We start from the raw sequence: 20,016 nt of genomic DNA on the forward strand, positions 1-20,016 counted from the left end.
TGCCCAACTCACCAAACACGTAGTTCCTCCACCCCATTTAGAGGTGGGGGAGGCACCAGGTTTTCCCAGGCAGAGCCTATGTGCACATCAAGACCATTGACTTATTTGTTTTTGAAAAACAAACTCCCGCTTTGAGACTTTGTTTTTGAAAAGCAAAACATTTGCTGAGAGGGCAACAAAATGTTCAGGGAAGTGCTCTGCCTTAAGAGCAGCCACAGCATTTGTTGCAGGGCTGCCCACAAGGGCCTAAAGTCTCCCTACGTTGGCTAACAATTGGTTACAAATTGTAAATGTCCGTCTTGTGGGTAAGGAGAACTTTTGAGGAGAAAGTTTGAGAATTGCTTACACTGACTTCATGAAAAACATATTTTACTACTCGTTTAGGCAGAACTTCACATAAATTATACTCTAGTGACTATACATATGATGAGTCCATAGATTATTTTGAGAGGGTCAAGAATAACATTGAAAAAAGATAATTTCTGCTTTTTCAGATTCCGTCCTTCTCCAAATGTTGCAGGCATTGACCCTGGATGTTCTAGAATTTGTGATTTTTGTGAACAGAAATTTAAATAGTCAATCCAGATTCTATGGATGTGATGAAGCAATCGATTCAACCATGCATGAGAAATGCCATTGACAAATGTGACCACACATGGGTGATTTATTTTACGTACACAAAACTCATAATAGATTCTGCATGTTTAATCTGTAAACTAATAATATTTTATTTGTAAAAAATATGTATTTATCACCTGACTGTACACCAGAAATAAAATATATGCATGAAATATTAAAGCCTTGGAGCCCGCTGTAGTGGGCTCTACTGGCCTTTAAAGGCCCAATCCAGCTTTAGCAACGGAGTGGGCCTTTAATGGCTGGTAAAGCCCGCTATGGAGGGCTCCAAGTCTATTCGAACATTCTGTCCCTAAAGGGCAGAATGTTCTCATTTGTAAAACAAAGGCCTCTCATAGCCTGAGGGGAAAGAAATCCCCTCAGGCTCCACGAGCTCCGGGCTTCTATTGGGCATTAGAAGCCCTGAGCACTCCATTGTTTTAAATAGAGCGCTATGATCCTTGGGCTGAAACCAGGATATGGCTCATTGCCCTAATCCTCACTGCTGTACATTCATAACTGGGTATGCCAAACGCAGGCTGGGACAGTGTACCCTATGATAGTCAGTGTGTTGTTCATAGAGCAGACGCAAACTCACGGCGGCACTGTGAACACTGTTTTAGACAGGCTGGCTGTTTCATGCTTCCTGCATACCTTTCACTTCAGGCAGAGAGCCGGCCTCAGTTTAAAAAGAGGGCAGGATTCAACCCCCCAGTAGGTCAGTGCAGAGAGCTACTGCACCGTGTGCATGTGGAGGCTGGAGGGTCTTTGGGATCCATTTATCTCCTTCAAATGGCTGCTTTTGGGAGGTGCACTGACTGTGCACCATCTCTATGTGGCATACAATCAGTGCATCCCTAATAGCTTCTTTGCCATTTCACCAGCATCTGTAATAAAAGTGTGGCTGTACAGGCACAGGGTTTCCACATTTGCATGAGTCCATGGCCATGGCCATGGCTCCATGTACATGAGGGTATGCCTCTCATGATTGCCCTTCTGCATATCTTATACTAACGTGATCCATTTTACAGAAGGTGTCACAGAAGCATTTGCAATCCCTTTTGTAATCCCAAAGTGCTTCCCCATTTGTAATTCTAAAGTGCCTCGGGGCGCAAACAACTGGTGCACCTACCTGTTGCACCCACAGGGCACTTTCTATCATGCAGCCCCAGTACTGCAAACATTGACATTGAACTAGTAAATCTGCAAACTAAGGAGCATGTGCACAGATTGACAAAACAGGCATTCAATAAGGTCACGGGTGCATTCGCTGATTGCCCTGTTATATATTTAGTGTTTATTATGATGTCGTTCATAATTTTATTTTCCAGGATTAGATATGGATTTCTTGCTGTTCTGGCTGTATACTAGACTAAATGTGTATCAGCTGGGTAATCACAAAGTACAGGTTTAGAATGGAAATGACACCCAAATAATTAAACGTACCTCAGTTATAAAAGATTGTATTATTTTATTCGAGGATTTCATACCGTACTCTCACTATTTCACTACTTCAGTATGGAACATGCAAGCCATAAGTATGTTCCGTATGCATCATATTACTTTATATGTAAAGGCTGAATTATGTTTTATTATACATTAATCACTAGTTTTCTCTTGATGTCCCTTCATAGTGAATCTACAAATTTAGAATTATTTGATTATCAGGACATTAATATATTTATTCCAGTTACCATAGATATGTTCAATTTTTTTGTACTAAACAATTCAACAATTCATTATTATATATTGTGTGATGTCCATGAACACAGTTAATGACGTATGAAAGAATCCATACAGCTTGATTGTCTTATGACTATGATTCCTATTTTGATAGGGTCATCTGTCTATGAATTGAGTGAACTCCAGAAAACAGATATTTAAAGTATAGGTTTAAAAGATATAACCCTACCACCTTAGGAGACATTTTGAAGGAATTCTATAATTAGGCTGTTAATTTTGTCACCGGACTTAACCTTTTCTTAAATTGCAACTCTAATGTGTTGATTATAATGTAAACACTATTTATGGAAAGCAGCAAATTGTAATCCTTTGTTTTCCTGTTTTATTCTACCAGGTTTCTACCTTTACATTGAGACATCTCGCCCGAGACAAGAAGGAGAGATGGCCCGTTTGGTTAGTCCTTTGTTCAATCTAGCTCCCAAAAACCCGTATGGAGCAACCAACACTGCATATTGCTTCAGTTTCTGGTACCACATGTACGGCCGACATATAGGTAAGGGCACCGCAATAGAAAAGTAATGTTGTCTGCATATAAGTGAACTTAGTATTCAGTGTGTCACATTTTATCTAGGTCTTCAGAGGTTTATGCCAATTTAATATTGTATTTTAATTGATGATCTACCACACAAACAATAGTTGTTTTGTACTACTGAAAACTCAAAAGACAATCATAAACATAGTAAATGTCATGTAATCTAATCGTTTCACCAGAAATAGATTTTGACTTGAAGTCCCCCAGTGCAGCTCCCGGCTTTTAAGACCTCTGCTACTTTTTAAGCCTTTTTGGTTCAATACTATGCTTAATATGCGGTGGGAAAGACACAGACAACCAGTTCAGATTATTAAATACTTATAAATAGGGCAGCTAATAGGACTGATTTCCATGTGAAGTACCTGTCAGACGAACCGATTATGCTGATCAACCTTAGTATGTCATGGAGATTGCCTAATTTCTGTTCACTGTATTTGATCTTTTGGTTCCTACATTCCTGGCATGTTTGTAATGCCATGTCCACCCACCACCTAATACTATAGTTCACAATTTGCTCAAATTCTACATTGTGTTCTAAATCACAACCTTTCTGCTACGCATGGCAGCTGAAATCACAATATGCCTAGTTTCTGTCTATACACATTGTATCATTGAGCAGAATACCAAAACATGGCATTATATATGTGGAGACTGCTACAAAGAGAGACTGTTTAACCCAAGTATGGATATACATCAGCATTTGATATTACAATAAAGCATAATAGAAAAGGATAATAGAGCATTTGAGTTAAAGAAAAATTAAACTGCACATGGCCCTCAGAATTTGAAATCCATGTATATAACTTGGACTTATGTTTGAAATGATTGAGATTTCATGTGCGATCCTATATTTAAAGTTCAGATTTGGATGCCACGGGGATCAGACCTAGCAAACATTTTCCTATTCATAATTATATCTCAGTAGTCCTTTCTTATAGCAAAGCAATCAACTTTGTGGGCTTTTACACTTTATTTGAGCGCAGAGATCTTTGAAGTCATTGTTGCTTCATCCATTAACCTGGCTAATGGTTCATAGACATGGATCTCACATGCAATCTGAGCACTCAAAGCACAGTTGCGCACCAATCTACAGAGATAGGAAAAATCCGATACTCTAAAAAACAATATTTATACAAAGCCACACTCACTACAATGACCAAAGCGATTGACCTTATCAAACTCACTTCAACTTCTCCTTAAAGCTCTTCTCAAAATAATTCTGTCAGCAATTGGAAGTATTCATTTAGGAAGCAGATCCCTTACTGACTTAATCTGCACCATCAGGTTAGGCCAAAACATAATTCTGAAGGAAGTGTGCAAAGATTTTAGATGAAATGGTTAGAAATTATATTACTGTTGGGAGAAGTTAAATGCAGAGTAAGTATTGTGCTGCATGATTTATGGGGTGATGGTTTAGGCATGAGATGAGATCTTAAAATAAGTGAATTTGATGAAGCTAATCATTTTGGTCTCAGAACCTCTGTTTCACCCCTGGGAGTGATGGCAAAAGCAGTAGGAAATTCCCATGTTAAGTTCCAGCAGTAAAAATGTAAAGTTATGAAAAAACACAGTTTAATTTTCAATACAATTTAAAAAAGAGAAATGAATAATATGCAAAATACACCAGCTTGAATTAATTGGACTAGGAGAGCTGGAGACACTAACTATTAAACTTTAAAGGCAAAAAACACCTAGAACGCATAAAGATCAATTGAAAAATATCAGTTTCCAGTTAAAAATGACAAAGGTGCAATTTTGGGCCCACCACGAAGGTCCAGAAACCAGATAAAACAAGCGGACCACCCTCAAAAAACGTTTTAACCTTCAAACTTGGGTCTAGATTTTCTTAGAGGTGGTGCAATGCAGTGAAGCATCCAAAGTTCCTGAATAGCCTTGCACGAAAGTGAGACAGAGGGACAGTGCTATATCTACAAAGTTATGGTTCTGTTGCTGTCATCCCCTCTACTGGTGCTTTTTAAGCTGGCTTGCAAAATGCACTAATTCTTTCATCATGGTATGGGTGGGATATCTATCATAGATTGTTTTACTGGAAGTGCATGCTTTCAGTGCAAAATACTATGCATAGGCATGGTTAAAATGTTTCCACGTTTGTATATGTGCTATACATTACAGCACACATGCAAAGTTAGAAAACTTGAAGAAAAGAAATAGACTAATTAGGTTAAACTCAGTTTGACAGTACCATTTTAGCACCAAAGCACACGCATATGTCACTGAATAACAAAGTCACAGTGCACACAATCATAATAGAAGAAATAATAGGGCCCACAAAAAGGGAATAAATCTTGGGTGATCATGACGATGAAGAGAAGTGTGATTTGCCATAAATTTGTTGTCAGACATACTTTGGGGTTTCTCCTCTCCACTCAACACACCTCCCAAAACACTGGATATTTCAATACTCTCACAATGACACCTCTTTCAGAATCAATTTCCATACTTAGCTCCACTGACCCATCATTCAACCCCTTTACCCTTTTCTGTCTCCAAGTACGAAAGCCACCACACATATCTTTCTTCTTTGACAATCTGCTTCACTGTTCTTCTTAACTACTTTTGTGTAATACAGCCTCAGTGCTTTAAATCTGTTACTTTCTCCTACTAAAATACCAACAGTGACTGTCCCCTTATGTTCAGACAACTACCAATATTCTCACTACTCCACTTCTTTTCTACGCCTAAACATATGTTCTCTCTGAAATCCATTCGTCAGTATACTTAATCCTCTGCAATTCATCTTCATTAAATTCCAGTCTATGGAAATGGCTATCATGCATCTCTCTAGCTTTCTGTGCACCTGAATGACCTCAGTTTATCACCTCAATATCTCCGATCTATTCAACACTGTCAACCACTCTAGCATATCCATGCCCCTAGTCTCTCTTAGCATCACGGACAAAGACGTTGGTTCCCCACCTAATTCTCCAAATACTTGGTTTATTGTTCCTAGTTCTTCTTGCCATCGACACTAACCACAGTGGGGACTCTAACCACCCTACCAGTTGGTGTCCACAGGGCTTAGTGCTCAGTTCTAGATCCTTTCTGTTTCTCACTCTACACAACTTTAATTGGTGACATCATCTTTTGGTTAATTTTTTCCCCATATAATCTCCATGCAAATGATAACCAGAATATTTGTTATTTTACTATTCCAAGCATATAGACTCTGGGTAGCACAGCAGGCCAAAATACTTTACTCTGCTAACATTGAAATTATCTGCTTCCACACCACACCACGTCAGCGTCACTTCTCTTATCACTCCTACCATGCTCTAACCTTATACCTTGGCACCTACAAATTCAGCCAGGGACCCTGGGATTCAACTTAGCTTTGAATTGTAGTTATTAATTAATCATTTATCGCATTTACTTCTCTGGAGCTCAGGGTCCAGTTGTGAAACAGTCACAACTTCCACCCACATTGAGCCATATAGACACTCTAATACTTGACAACGTTAACCCATTTCTTTGTTTCAGTACTAAACTGGATGTCTGTCTGCCGAACAGAGGTGCAGGGGTCCAGTGTAAATTGTTCATCCTTATCATCAAAGCTATACCTGGCTCAGATCAACCATACAACTGCTCATTAGTCCTAGTGGCCAACAAACTCGCACCAGATCTCACGCCCCTAAATTAATTGGTGTAACTAAATCTAGTGGCCCACCGGCCAAACGGAAAAGGGGGGCCAATAATAATAAATCTAACACTCTTGGCCGCCCCGTCAAAGGTAATAAAATGGTACTGCAGACAATTATTGTTCCTAATTTTGTGTCGGTGGGTACCCAAACTGATGAGCCCACTTCCACCTCTCATAGTAAGGATGACATTGTGTCAGCTCTGGAGTCGGGTTTAAAAGCCATAGTTAGCCACTCTAAGGCCCTCTTTGACGCAAATTTTGCCCCTTTAAATGAGAGACTCCTACGTATGGAACAATTGTTAACTCGGGAGTCAGCTCCTGTTGCATCGGTTGTCGATTGTACCTCCCTACCTATTACGACGTGCCTGTCGGGGGCCGCTGATAAATTAGATAACGGACCAGCCAATTTCAACAATAGTACTCAGTGCTTATCCAATGGTCTGACACAACCTCTACCTGCGATGATCCCTCCTCTTCCATTGGACATTGATGTTAGACCGCGGCCCATTGCACCAGTTCCACCGAAGACTTTGCCCAGCACCGTGACTCTAAACCTCCCCCCCCGCATCATATCCTTATGTTATAATTCTTGCCGGAGTCCCCTGTTTGCCCGAGAATAAGAAGGAATCTTGGGTGGACCTACGCAATAAATGTGTGGACTGGTTAAGGAAACACAAGGGTTTTGAACCGGCCAGATTGCATGAAATTTTAATGGTGCGGAGAGTGGGATGGGTGGGCACATCGGCAAAAAACATTAGCGGGGATTGCATTGTCATAAATTTTTGCAGACCCCACACTGTTCAGTTTCTAATGCGCACCTGTGAGTTATTGCCAGGGCTTATGACGAACATATGTATGTTTTCCCTTGGCTATTTCTACAAACCCATCCTCAATAATTGTGTGTCCACGCCTACGGCCCTTCCTCTGGCCAATCCTTTCTTGGGTTTGTCTGACTTGGATGTTCCTGATTGACATCCAAGTTCGAGTAACGGACTCCTTGCCCTACCGTTGATAGTGGACCCTATCCTGCCGTTAGCACCTGTACCTATGACTTCCGATAATTTTGCTAACTCCTTAGAGTGCATAGCATCAAGGACAGGCAACTTAAATGTCATAAGTTGGAATATAGCAGGTCTCCAACAAAGGCTCCTCGACCCTGGGTGGGTCAACTTCATTCAGAGTCAAGACATAATTATGCTACAGGAGACGTGGGCAACGGTCAACTTACATGTTAATGGGTTTCAGTGCCACAATATTCTTGCCGCAAAATCTAGAATGGGCCGCCCTTCTGGAGGCTTATCCATCTGGATTAACATCTCTGCTGGAGGCTCCTCCAGGGTCATTCCGACAAATAATCAGAACTTCCAGGCTATATTATTCAGACAGAAAACTAGTCTTTTCCTGGTAAATTTTTATAATAATGATTTTAGTTCACAACCTAATACACATTTTAGGAACCTTTTTAACTTTATCACCACTCTGGAGGCTAGGGCCGATTTTAATGATACCTCCGGCCTTGTATTGGGTGGCGATTTTAATGCTAAATTAAATGGAGATTGCCCAATTTTTAAAGATCACAACGCGGGTTTGGGGTGCAAAAGGGGTGCGGAATTAATTATTCTTTTGAGCACACATAATTTGGAGAATGTTATGGACCGCTTTCCCACTGTCCCCCTAGTGCCAACATTCAGAGGTAGAGATTGTTCTTCAATAATTGATTACATTTTTATATCCCCTGGCCTGACAGACCGTATTAGTGAGGCCAAGGTAATTCCAATGTCCCAAGGGGACCATAATCCTATCAAGATCAGTTTAAAGATTATTCATCGACCGGTCTACAACAAGGAATGCGGCGCTAGGAACATTTCCTTAAGCTCAAACAATCTCAGATTAAAATGGAGGGGTATTAATGTGATGACGACTGTACAGACCTTGGTCAGAGACAACCTTCCTCTTTTCCTCTCATGTTTGTCCGATTTAAGTCCTAACCTTGGGGTAGTAGACGATTTTGTTAAGATCTGCTCAGCCCTTCGTGCACAGCTCATGATTCCCTTGCGCGCCATGACGGATGACCAGGGATGGTTTGATCATGAGTGCTCTCTGGCCAACCGCGAATTGCGATTAGTCTTATCTGCTAGCCCGAGGAATCTGATTGATGTAAAAAACGCTAGGTTACGATATAAATTGGCCATTAGGAGAAGGAAGGAGGAGATTCTTGAGGAGCGCTGGGAGGTGCTAGCACAAACTGCTGCCCGGGGTAGGGGCGATATTTTTTGGGCCGCGGTCAAAGACCTGCGTTGCGCGGGCCAGGTCGCGTCCCCAATAGATTGTACCATCCCTGGAGCTGCATGGGTGGATCACTTTTCTAAGATCTATGCGGCTCCACCTTCTGCGGCGGCCATCCCAATATTTAATAGCCCCCCACGGGCCGATGTATCACTACCTGAGGTAATGGAGGCCATCGCACAGAGCGCGGGGAATAAAGCCCCTGGCCCAGATGGCCTCCCAATTGACATTATTAAGACCCACCCTGATTTATGGGCCCCACTTTTATTGAATGTTTTTAAGAACTTAAATTTTACCTCCTTACCACCTCCAACCTGGTCATCTAGTATCATAGTGCCTATTTTCAAGAAAGGTGACCGTTCCCAACCATCACGCTATAGGCCTATCTCCCTTATTGACAATACCTTAAAGATTTTAGGGAGGAGTACTGTATAATAAAATCCTGTTATGGGCCGAGGACAACCAAATTCTAGAGAGTTGTCAGCTGAGTTTCCGCAATAAAGTGGGAACTGCGGAGCAATGCCTTAATCTGAACCTTATCTTGGGCAAGTACACGGTAGCACGTAATTGCCCAATTTATCTGGCCTTCATGGATTAATCCACCGCTTTTGACCTTGTTAATAGGTCATTACTCTGGAAGGCCTTATTGGATTACGGCTTGGATGAATCGCTGGTACACTTTTTGGCCTATTTGCATAGGGATCTGAAGGCCTGTGTCAGGATTGGCACTGGGGGTGAGGTTTCCGAGCCTGTTACAGTTAACAGAGGGGTTAGACAGGGATGTGTCCTAGCCCCCCTTTTATTTATAATATACATTAACGGCCTACACAAACATCTGGTCTCTCTAACCAGTGATGTCCCGTCCATAAAAGATAACCTTCTCCCCGCACTGCTATATGCAGACGACGCGGTCCTTATGGGACGCACCCCAAATGCACTACGTATATTGGTGAATGGCTTTGTTGCACATGTGGATTCCCTAGATCTGAAGACCAATTTTAAAAAGTCTTTTGTAATGTCTTGCGGCCCGAAGAGGCATCATATTGGCAGCATAGTTGTGGGGGCAGAAAGACTGGGGTCAACTGGCAGTTTCCCGTATTTGGGAGTGGTCTTTGCTGCGAACAACTCCTGGAGTGGGCATATTGCCCACGCCAGGAGTAAGTTCTCAAAGTCCATTAATTCAATTTTGAGCCTCCCCCGTCCAAAACTGACCGGGGCATTGCCTGCTATCCTAAAAATATACAAAACTCAATGCGTCCCGGTTGCTACTTATGGCGCTGAGGTTTGGGGTACTGCCAGTTGCTCAGACATAATTACAGAGGAACATAGATTTTGTAGGAAACTTCTCTGTGTTCCCATTACTTCCCCACATTTTATATGCCATAGGGAATTGGGTTTGCATTTTATAGGGGATTTTATCCGTGCTCGTCCAGCCCTTTTTTGGCTGTCGATCTGGAAAAACCCCGCTGCCAAACTGACTAGGGACATCATTGAGGATTGCCTCCGCTGCGACAGGGGTATGACCATTCCCTGGCTATCAGGAGTGCATAGCATTTTTCGCAGCGTGAACTCTGAAGACATTTTCCTTAAACCCTCCACCACTAAGCACCCCACTAAATGTGAACTTAAAAAAGCACTTTATACGTTATTTGATGTCGAAAGGGTAGCAAGGGAGTCCCTGAAATCTAGTGTTTCTGGTTATTTAGCCTGTAATTTTATAATATATCCCACACCCAGATATTTATCCCTTCCGTTGAGTCATTGGGAGCGAGGCCTTATATTTCGCCTTAGGGCAGGCACCATTAAACATGCACTTAGCTTCCCTCTATGGAATTTTAATGACCAATGTGTTGAGCCATGCCCCTGTGATTCCCAGAGTAGGCAAACAACTCTACATTTTTTATTCTTCTGTAAATTTTATATGAAGTATATTAAATGGTTTTTAACTCCGTATTTTAAAAAAACAAAACCTATTAGCCTGGAACTTGCATTTTCAATGATTTTGGCCCTGGACGATGATGAACTTGTCTTTCGTGTGAGCTCTTTTTTAAAAACTGCGGTTCGTGCCCGGTCTACTATGTCTTAAAGTTTAGATGGACTATTTCTCATGTGCAAACAGTATTTTATTTTATTGTATGATTTTATAATTGTCTTTTTGTACTTTTATGGATTCTCAATGATCCGAATAAAGTTTTCATTGATTGATTGATTGATTGACAACTGCTCACATGCCACTCTTCATTATGAGCTTTGCACTCAGCCACACTTTGTTTACAAACCACCATGGCCTCTCTGTAGGTTTTGCCCATTCAAACCGTTTGGGTCTTCTCTTTGAAACACTCTCCCACTTCAGCTTAGTCCCTTCACCCTGCTTGCTGAGTTTACATTAGAGGCAAAACACACATATGGCACTCTCTATGGAATGCTCAGACTGGCTCAGTCATTATAACAGCTTAGAACGTCGGCAATAACCAATGTTATGTTTCTTCATTCTAAATCCTAGCGATCTAAGATAATGTGTTTTATGGCCAAATGTTGACTTGAACTGTAGGCAGTCAGGTACTTTCTGCAAGCTGGGATTGTGCAGGGGTGCCCAGTCCAGTCGTCCATCTTATTTACATTGGGTATGGAACCGAATGACAGCACATGATATAGGTCAATGTGGATGACACCCTTTGATACCTTAAAAGCCCCAATCACTGTTATTACAAACAAAATAACCACTAAAACGCTTTGTAGACCTATCAGGGCTCAGACTAAACTGGGGAATGTCATATCTGTCCCCACTGCATAATACAGCTCAGATCCAGCAGCAATGAATAGATCCACCCCCTTTAAGAATGAAACATACTTGGGAATGCAGGTCTGCCACATGGATATATCATGATGCCAATGTGTGCAATTAGGGGTTCAGGACAGTTTGGGATGTCACCCACCCATCAGTGATGGGCAGGAGGATGTTAGAATGTTGAGTGAAGCTGTTAAAACAGCTTGGGATAGGGCCACATGGAGCTGACACAGACAGTGCTAACATTGAAAGGCAGGGTGCAAGGTTGAGTCACAACTGTACAGCAGAACTGCAGTTGCACTGGGACAACACTTGCTGGGCTAAAGGTATGATTGGAGTAATCCCTCAACAAGGACTCAAGTGATGCACCCTGGAAGAGTAGAGTGGAGTATGCTGCCCAGGTCTCCATAATTAATAGAGTCAAATTGTTTAAGGTTAACATCCCTCATAGGGTCTGCTCACGACCATTAGGATACGAAGGATATTTGGAAGATGTCCTAATGACTGCGTGAGGGGCAAATCATCCAATGCTGACCAACATTAAATTGTGTGGGTGAGCCCCATTATATGGCAATATTGGGGAGAGATAGTAACTTAAATAAATGCGTTCATAGACAACCCAATAATTTTGTCGGCCGAGGTGTGCTTATTAGGGGTTTTCTCATACAGGGTCTGGGGGAAATCCCAGAGTTGTTTGGTTGGCATGAGGTTAGTCCTGGCCACAGCTAGGACAGCAGTGCCCTGGAAAGCTATGGGTTCATCCCCGATTGAAGCATGAATGGCGGAAGTGGTCCATTGGATAATATCTAAAATAGCTACCCTGCGCTTTATAGCTCTGAGAACTTTCAAAAGAGCCTAATTAGAGGCATGGAAAGTTGTACTGAAGACATATGTGAAGAAATCAGATAAGAAAACTACACAAAATGGCCCTGTCAAGGAAATAGTGAATGCTTATGCCTATAAAGGTGGGTAACAAGACCAACCAATAAGTTGCACTTCATGCCGCATAAGTCTCACATTTATTTATTGTATGCCCTGATGTCCTCTTTTTCTTGCATACCTCTGTTATTTTTTCTGAAGTAGGAAATAGCTTTACTAAAAATAACGTGAATGCACTCTCAAACGAGATACATGTAGAAGTAGTAGTAGTAATGTTCCTGCACAGCTGAGTCTGCTGAGGTGTGCAAGAGGGTATAAGCTTCACTGTGTAGCTGATTTTCTTTGTTCGAAAAATGACAACAAAGTATGTTATAAGCAAAGAGATTTTGTGGAGAATGTGAGTCGTTTGCTGAATGATTTATTGCCTTGCGTGTAGGACTTAAAGAGCTTTTTCCCCTCCCACTCATTTTGATGTCTGAACTTCAGCTTTGGCCCACAATTGTCAAATGGCAATTTAGAGATTTTAATGCCCTTGGTAGAGGGCATTAATAGTGATACATGTCCAGCTGTATCTCTTCGCGGCTTTCGATTGTAAACCATTTCAGCATCTTAAACTCCTCGGCTGGTACCCACAGCCTTCTTTCTACTGTAGTTTCTCTCGAATGATCGGATTGAACCTTTGACATCAGCCACAAGCTGATTTTTCCAAGACTCCCAGCTGAACATGAGCCGCCATCCTAATCCTTCCAGAGGTGTATTCACAATCTCATTCCCAAATAGGCCTCTCGAGGCTGAAAGAAATACACGTTTTAACCTCCGGCTACCTCACAAAACGAAATCCCTTTTGCAGTGACGTCTTAACAGATCCCTGTTGTTTAGTGCCGTACTGAGGATAATGGTTTAAAGCTCACGAGGGCAAGCATGCACTCAAAACACTGTCGTAAATCCGCTTTATTGAATACTGACTTCTCGCGGAGCAGCTGTTAAATGTTCAAACCTTTAGTGCGATTTAAATAATTCAGTAATTCAGTATATCGACCTATATCAACGTAGACGATATTTAATATATGATCCTTTTCGTGTTTCAGTAAAAAAACAATAACCGTCCAGTTAGACCATTTATTTTGGTTTGACGGCATAAAAATCCACGTCATGCCTGACAATTTTTAAGATGTTTCACTTTTTCCAAAGACGCAGACACGAACTGAGCTCATTACAGAAATGCTGATAACAGTAAGCATTAGTTTCTAACCAGTGTATACGAGCATCCCTGGCAGCCTTTCCTGCAGTTTGAACTTGTCTTTCTTTATCCTCATTGTTAGAAATTTGGTTACTGGTTGACTTGGGTGTGATCCCCGGTCAAGCAGCAACCACAGTCCTAGTCAGGGTATGGCACAAGTAAACCCTAAATTAACCTTTGCTCAACCCCCTTTTAGCTTGGCACAGAGCAGTCAGGCTTAACTTAAAGGCAATGTGTAACGTATTTGTGCAACACTTCTAACAGTAAAACAGTGAGAACGCCACACAAGAAGATCCACCACCAGGTTAGAAAAATTGAGCTTAATTACATATAACAAGACCAAAATTACAATAATTCAATAATTAAACTGGAGTTATGAATTTCTGAAGTAATCAAGTAAAGTGCCAACTGCGGCTATCTGTTTTTGCTGCTAGGAGTCAAAGTCAAAAGTTCACACCGACCACTTGGTGCGCGGGTCAAATACTGCCCCTGATGAATCCAGCTGAAGGTTTCCCTTCTCAAGTTTTCTGCCAAGAGTCCCATTCACTGAAGAAAATTGCTGGAAGCAAGGAGAGCATCACTGGCGGTGGGCGGCGTGGTGTGAAGAGCCGCCTGGGTATCGTGGATGGGCGGACTGGTACTTCACATTGTCGGTCCTCTGCAGCCGATCAATGCATGCTGGGCTCAGAGACAGGTTTGCTGAGGCTCGTGCTGATTCATATTCAGTGCGAGCCTCGCGTTTCCTGTGTGAACGGGCCATTTGTGGGTGCTAAAACCCCAAAAGCTTGCATTTAAGAGCTCAAGAGCTACACTCTGAGTCCAGGACAAGAGAGGCTCCTCTTGGGTGTGAGGAACTTGTTGAATACAGGTCCAAGAGCTGTGGGGAGCCTGTTTTGTCCCTGAGGCCCAGATCAGAAGGCCAGCAGACTAGCCCTTTGAATCTGGGGGTTCCTGGGTTCAAGATGGTTGCATGTCTAGTACTACTTCCCCAGGCAAGAGGGCAGGAGGCAGCAGCTCAGCACAGTAATGCAGCAGCTCCTTTGGAGTAGCAGTCCAGCAGAGTGACAGACCTTTCAGCATCACAGCAGTCCTTCTTATTGGCAGTGCACTAAAGTGGTGGTGTCTGATGTCCTTCTTTTATACACTGGTGCCTTGGTTATGGAAGGTGGGAGAAGCTTCTAGACAGTGTCTGAAGTGCATAGAATTTCCTACCACACCTGCCCTGGCTCCAAGCTGGCTGAATTGACAATGCACAGTTGTTAAGCCCTTTGTGTGGAGATAGGACACAGCCTATTCAGGTGTGAGGTTGGGCCCACCTCCTCCCTCTCATCCTGCCAGGATGGCTCATCCAGTCACATCCAAGTTCCCATTGTATGTGGTTGTTAAGAGGAATACAGAAAGCCCAACTGCCAACTAAACCAGTCATGTGACCAGAGACAGGCTGCAGGCACCAAATGTTTTAGGCAAGAAAATGCCAACTTTCTAAAAGTGTCACTTTCAGAATTGTAATTTAAAATCCGACTTTTCCAAAAGTTAGGATTTTAAATTAGGATTCCAAAGACACCAAAAATGAACAAGTCATCTCATCCAATATCAAACTTACACTTATGAAATGTAATAAGGCAGCTCCAATGTTATCCTATTGGAGAGGTAGGCATTGAAGTAGCAAAAAACTAATTTAGGAGTTTTCACTACCTGTACATGAAAAACATAAAGGTAAATGTCCTACCTTTTTCGTACATTGCACACTGCCCTCTGGACTATCCAGGGCATATCCCAAAGGTGACTTATTTGTTTAAAAAGGGAATGTTTGGCCCGGCAAAAGGTTTATATTGCCAGGTCAACACGGAAGTTTAAACCGCACACACAGGCACTGCAATGGCAACCCTGAGGCATGTTTAAAAGGCTACTCAAGTGAGTAGCACAATCAGTACCGCAGACCCACTAGTAACATTTAATTCACAGGTCCTGGGTACATATAGTGCCACATTAATATGGACTTATAAGTAAATTAAACATGACAATCAGGTATAAGCTCATATTACCATGTTTAAAGGAGAGAGCACAAGTACTTTATCACTGGTTTGCAGTGGTATAGTGCACAGAGTCCTAAGACCAACAAGATAGAATTCAGCAAAAATGGGGATTACCCTGCAGAAAGGGCCACTTTCAACACTCCTCACTCTCATGCTTCATTTCTGCACTATGTCTGTTTATCACACTGGCTCTTTTGATTTTTGTCCCTTGAGCGGTCTTTTTTATTTGCTTCTTTTTGTTTGTGATTGACTACTTCCTTCACCACTGTATGTCTCCCTATGTCCATATGCTTGTAATCCAACCCAGACGCAAATCCTATATATGTATAAATACTTTAAGTACTGGTAAAAAGCCCTTTTACAAATGAACATAGTAGCAAATACCAGATACTTATGGGAACCTATAGAAAGAATGATCACATAATTGCCCCCTAGAACAAGAAGAAGTTATCGAAACATTGGTGATCTAAATATCTGCATCGTCCATACTTAAAAAACACACCCTGCTCACCCGAGTAAGTCCTACCATGTTCAACTACACCTCTTAATTTTGCAAAGCTCTTCAGAACTCTAACTTCTAAATGAAGGCCTGTGGAGCCCTCCAAACAAACAAAAGATTAATTAGTTCTTCCAGTGACATAAGGCAAAATGATGGCCCCCTAACGAATGGGTTCTGTTAGACCTCACTTTTGCAGAGGGGTTATCCCCAGATTTGTTTGCTTTGTGGCCTTCTGTTTCTGAGTTGTTATTGTTGGTTTTATGACTCTGGACACTTTACCACTGCTGATCAGTGCTAACGTGCATTTGCTCTCCCTGTAAATTGTATGTATGTATTGGTTGTTCCATAATTGGCTGATTTAATTTACTGGTCAGTCCCTAGTACAGTGCACTGTGTGTGCCCAGGGCCTGTAAATCAAATGCTGCTAGTAGGCCTGCAGCACAGATCATGCCACCCACATAAGCTGCATGTAAATGTAACTCAGGCCTGCCATTGCAGAGCCTGTGTGCAGTCTGGTACTGCCATGTCGACTTGGCAAGTGCATACACTTGCCAGTCCCTAACCTTCCCTTTTCTTACATGTTAGTCGTCACCCCTAAGGTAGGCCTAAGGTTCCCCTGGGTGCAGGGTACAGTGTATGTGAAAGGTAGGACATGCCCTGGTGGGTGTGGCATGTCTTGATAGTAAAATACTGCCAATTATGTTTTTCACTTTTGCAAAGCTTACCATAGACTAGAATGGGGAGTTTTTTCTCATAACATCTTATAAACATAACTATTCCTGGGAACAAGGTATGAAAATAAAGATTAGTATGCCTGAACTCAGAATGTTAAAATGCATCCTTTAGTGAGGATGATTTTAACATTCTGTGTTTGAAAATACCACTTTTAGAATGTAGGTATTTTCTTGCTTAGCTTTCCTGTGCATCTGCTAGGATGTGTATTGACTGTCTGGCTTTGGAGTGACAGGGGCTGGGGATGCACAGTGGCTCCAGAGAGTCTGGATGAGTCAGCACTAGGCTGAATAGGCCTGATCTGCATTTGGCGTGGTGAAAGGAGTAGCACCTGCAGCTGAATAGATCTGTGCCTGCCTTCCACATGATGGCTCCACCTCCCCGTGGTGTGTCTGGAGCCAAGCCTCACACTGACAATAGAGGTTGTTGTGCACTTGCAAAGGGCCCCCTGAACTAGCTTGGACTGGGCTCAAAGCCTGGGGCCAGGAGAGAACAAAGAGATTTACTATATAAAAATAGGGGCCCAGATCCCAGACTTTTAGATCACTTCTGGGAATCAAGAGGAACCTTTGCCAAGGAAAAGAGCTGGAGAGGCTGAGGAGGAGTACTGCCCTTGTGCTGTTTGCTATCTGAGGTTGGCCTGCAGTGGCTACTTGATGCCAAGGAAAGGAGAAAGGGCTTTTCTGTTTGCTGTGACCCCTGCTTGAGGAATATCTCCATGGGCTTGAAATTGAGCTTGCCTCCTGTTCTGAAGTCTCAGGGACAGAAAGACTTCACCACCAGCTCCCCTGAACTTCCTTGCTGGGAGTACTGACCTGCTGAGAAGTGCCTGCTGTTGTTTTGGCCCTCTGGAGGCTGTTTGCCACTGCTAGCTGGGAAAAGTAACGCACCATTGAGAAGAGTGACGCATCCACACCTGTTTCCAATGCAGCACCGAAGAAATCGTCGCAGTGCCTGCCACGGCTCGAGAAATGAACGCACGTCACATCGAGTCCACCAAATTCCGAAGTCCGGGATCACCGCACTGATTCCAACGTGAGCCCTGCTGTGCAGCTGCCAGAACCCACGCTTCATCCCGGATCATCGCATCAAAGTGCCAAGTCTGACGCATCGTTGGGGGATGCAGTAAGAAGCTGATGCATCACCTCCCCATGCAGTAAGAAACCAATGCATCACCTCTTCTCTGGTAAGGAACCGATGCATCATCTTCCCTGCGCAGCAGTAAGGAACCGACGCATCACCTCCCCCAGAGCAAGGAACTGATGCATCACCTTCCCTGAGTGCGAGGAACCAATGCATTACCTTCCCTGTGACCCTTTTTGTTTGTGTGCACGATGCATCCAAGGTACTTTGTGTAAAAAGTGTTGCATCTGCAATTTGCTTTGAACTGAACTATTTCTACCATTTGAAAGTCATATTTGTATTACTGTATTGTGGATTTTTGTCATTTGGTCTTGTTTGGTCTAGATAAAGATTACTAATTTTTCTGAACTGGTGTGGTGTAAATTTGTATTGTTTCCACTGTATTACTGTAAGTGTTCACAAATGCTTTAAACACTGCCTCTTAGATAAGCCTGTCTGCTCGTGCCAAGCTACCAAGGGGGTGAGCAGGGGCTATTTTAGAAGTGTACCCCCCTTACCCTGACTAGAAGCAAGAGTCCCTATTTGGACAAAGGTACCTACCTCTGCCAACTAGAGACCCCCATTTGTAACAGATTGAATGGGGGGGCCTCAATGGTTGGGCCCTCCTACACTGCAGGGGCCTGTTTGGTAAAGCAGAGTGGCTTTCCCAAGCATCTAACTATTTCTTATTCTATGGCATTTCATGCCTTTTGCAAGGCATGCAATGGCATGGCTTAGAGGGTGTGGGGGCCCCCTTCAAAACAAGAAATCCTGAGGGGCCCGCCACAACGGTTGCTGCGGGGGACTCTGTTACGCTCCTGGTCTCTTCTTATTAATGTTTATTCTGTGAAGAATGGCCGACAACAGTTCAAAACTGGATATTGAAGACTCACTTCAGACTGAACCGTGTGAAGATAGATTGTGCGCTGGTCATCCCAGACTGTAAGCAAATATGTGCAAGTTTGACTTGTGGAACTAAATCACAAAAGCTTCACCCCACAACCTGTCGCCAGCTCTTAAATCCTGGTATTTTTCAGAGACACTCACCTCTGCTTCAGAACCTGCATTGAAAACAAGATGAAAATGGCTGCTGTATAAAACAGAGTTTTAAGAACGAACCAAAAAGTCTCTAAATTAACATGGGCCTAACCCTGTGGTAGCTTAGCAGAAAAACAGTCTAGTCAGGATTAATTTAGAGGCATTGTGTTGAGTATTTATGCAGTACACAAACAGTAATAAAGCGGAAACACAACACAGGAAAAATCCCACACCAATTTAGGAAAATATCGAATATTTTATTGAATAAAATAACCTTTCCTTTGAACAAACTTTATCTCGGGCATTGTAGACCATAAAAAGTAGATGATACAAATACATACATAGCTAGATTTGAACAATATTAAAAATTCACCGGCAACAGGTTATAAAAGATAGCCACAATGCATTTTTATGTAACCCAGTATCATTACAACAATTAAGAATAAAGATAATTAAAAGCAAATTAAAAAGATGTTAAAAAGTTAAAAAAGGTATGAAATAGAGTGCAAAGAGAAATATTTATGGTTGTATTTAACAAGACCCTACGCCTGTGCCACATAGAATTGAGGAATCGGGACATGGCAAAAACTGTGGTGGGGTGTGTCAAATCTCAGTATTCTATACGCCTCGCAACACTGCCTGCAGTCCAGATTTCTACAAAGTGGTACGAGCCAACGCCATCTGGCTATTTTATAGCCAGGGCAAAAAAAAGAACATGAATGTCGGAATCGTCAGGGCTATTCCAAGCAGGACACCCAAGGGAGGGAGCTTTTGACCATTTGTTTGTGAATGCATGAACCGGGAGGGTCCCTATTCTAAACTGGATATAGCTTTCCTTGCCATAGAAG

At 42.4% G+C, this 20,016-nt stretch overlaps 1 protein-coding gene across 5 annotated transcripts in view; it reads left to right on the plus strand.

Moving 5' to 3' along the window:
- Nucleotides 1-20,016, plus strand: part of MDGA2 (MAM domain containing glycosylphosphatidylinositol anchor 2) — a 1,462,473-nt gene that overhangs the window by 1,399,427 nt on the left and 43,030 nt on the right. For all 5 annotated transcript variants that reach the window (XM_085627023.1, XM_085627026.1, XM_085627025.1 and 2 more), the window contains one exon: nt 2,693-2,851. In XM_085627023.1, the coding sequence (XP_085483149.1) occupies nt 2,693-2,851 (159 nt within the window). The remainder of the gene's footprint in view (nt 1-2,692; nt 2,852-20,016) is intronic.

Source organism: Triturus cristatus, chromosome 9 (assembly GCF_964204655.1).
Source record: "Triturus cristatus chromosome 9, aTriCri1.1, whole genome shotgun sequence".
Classification (NCBI taxonomy): domain Eukaryota; kingdom Metazoa; phylum Chordata; class Amphibia; order Caudata; family Salamandridae; genus Triturus; species Triturus cristatus.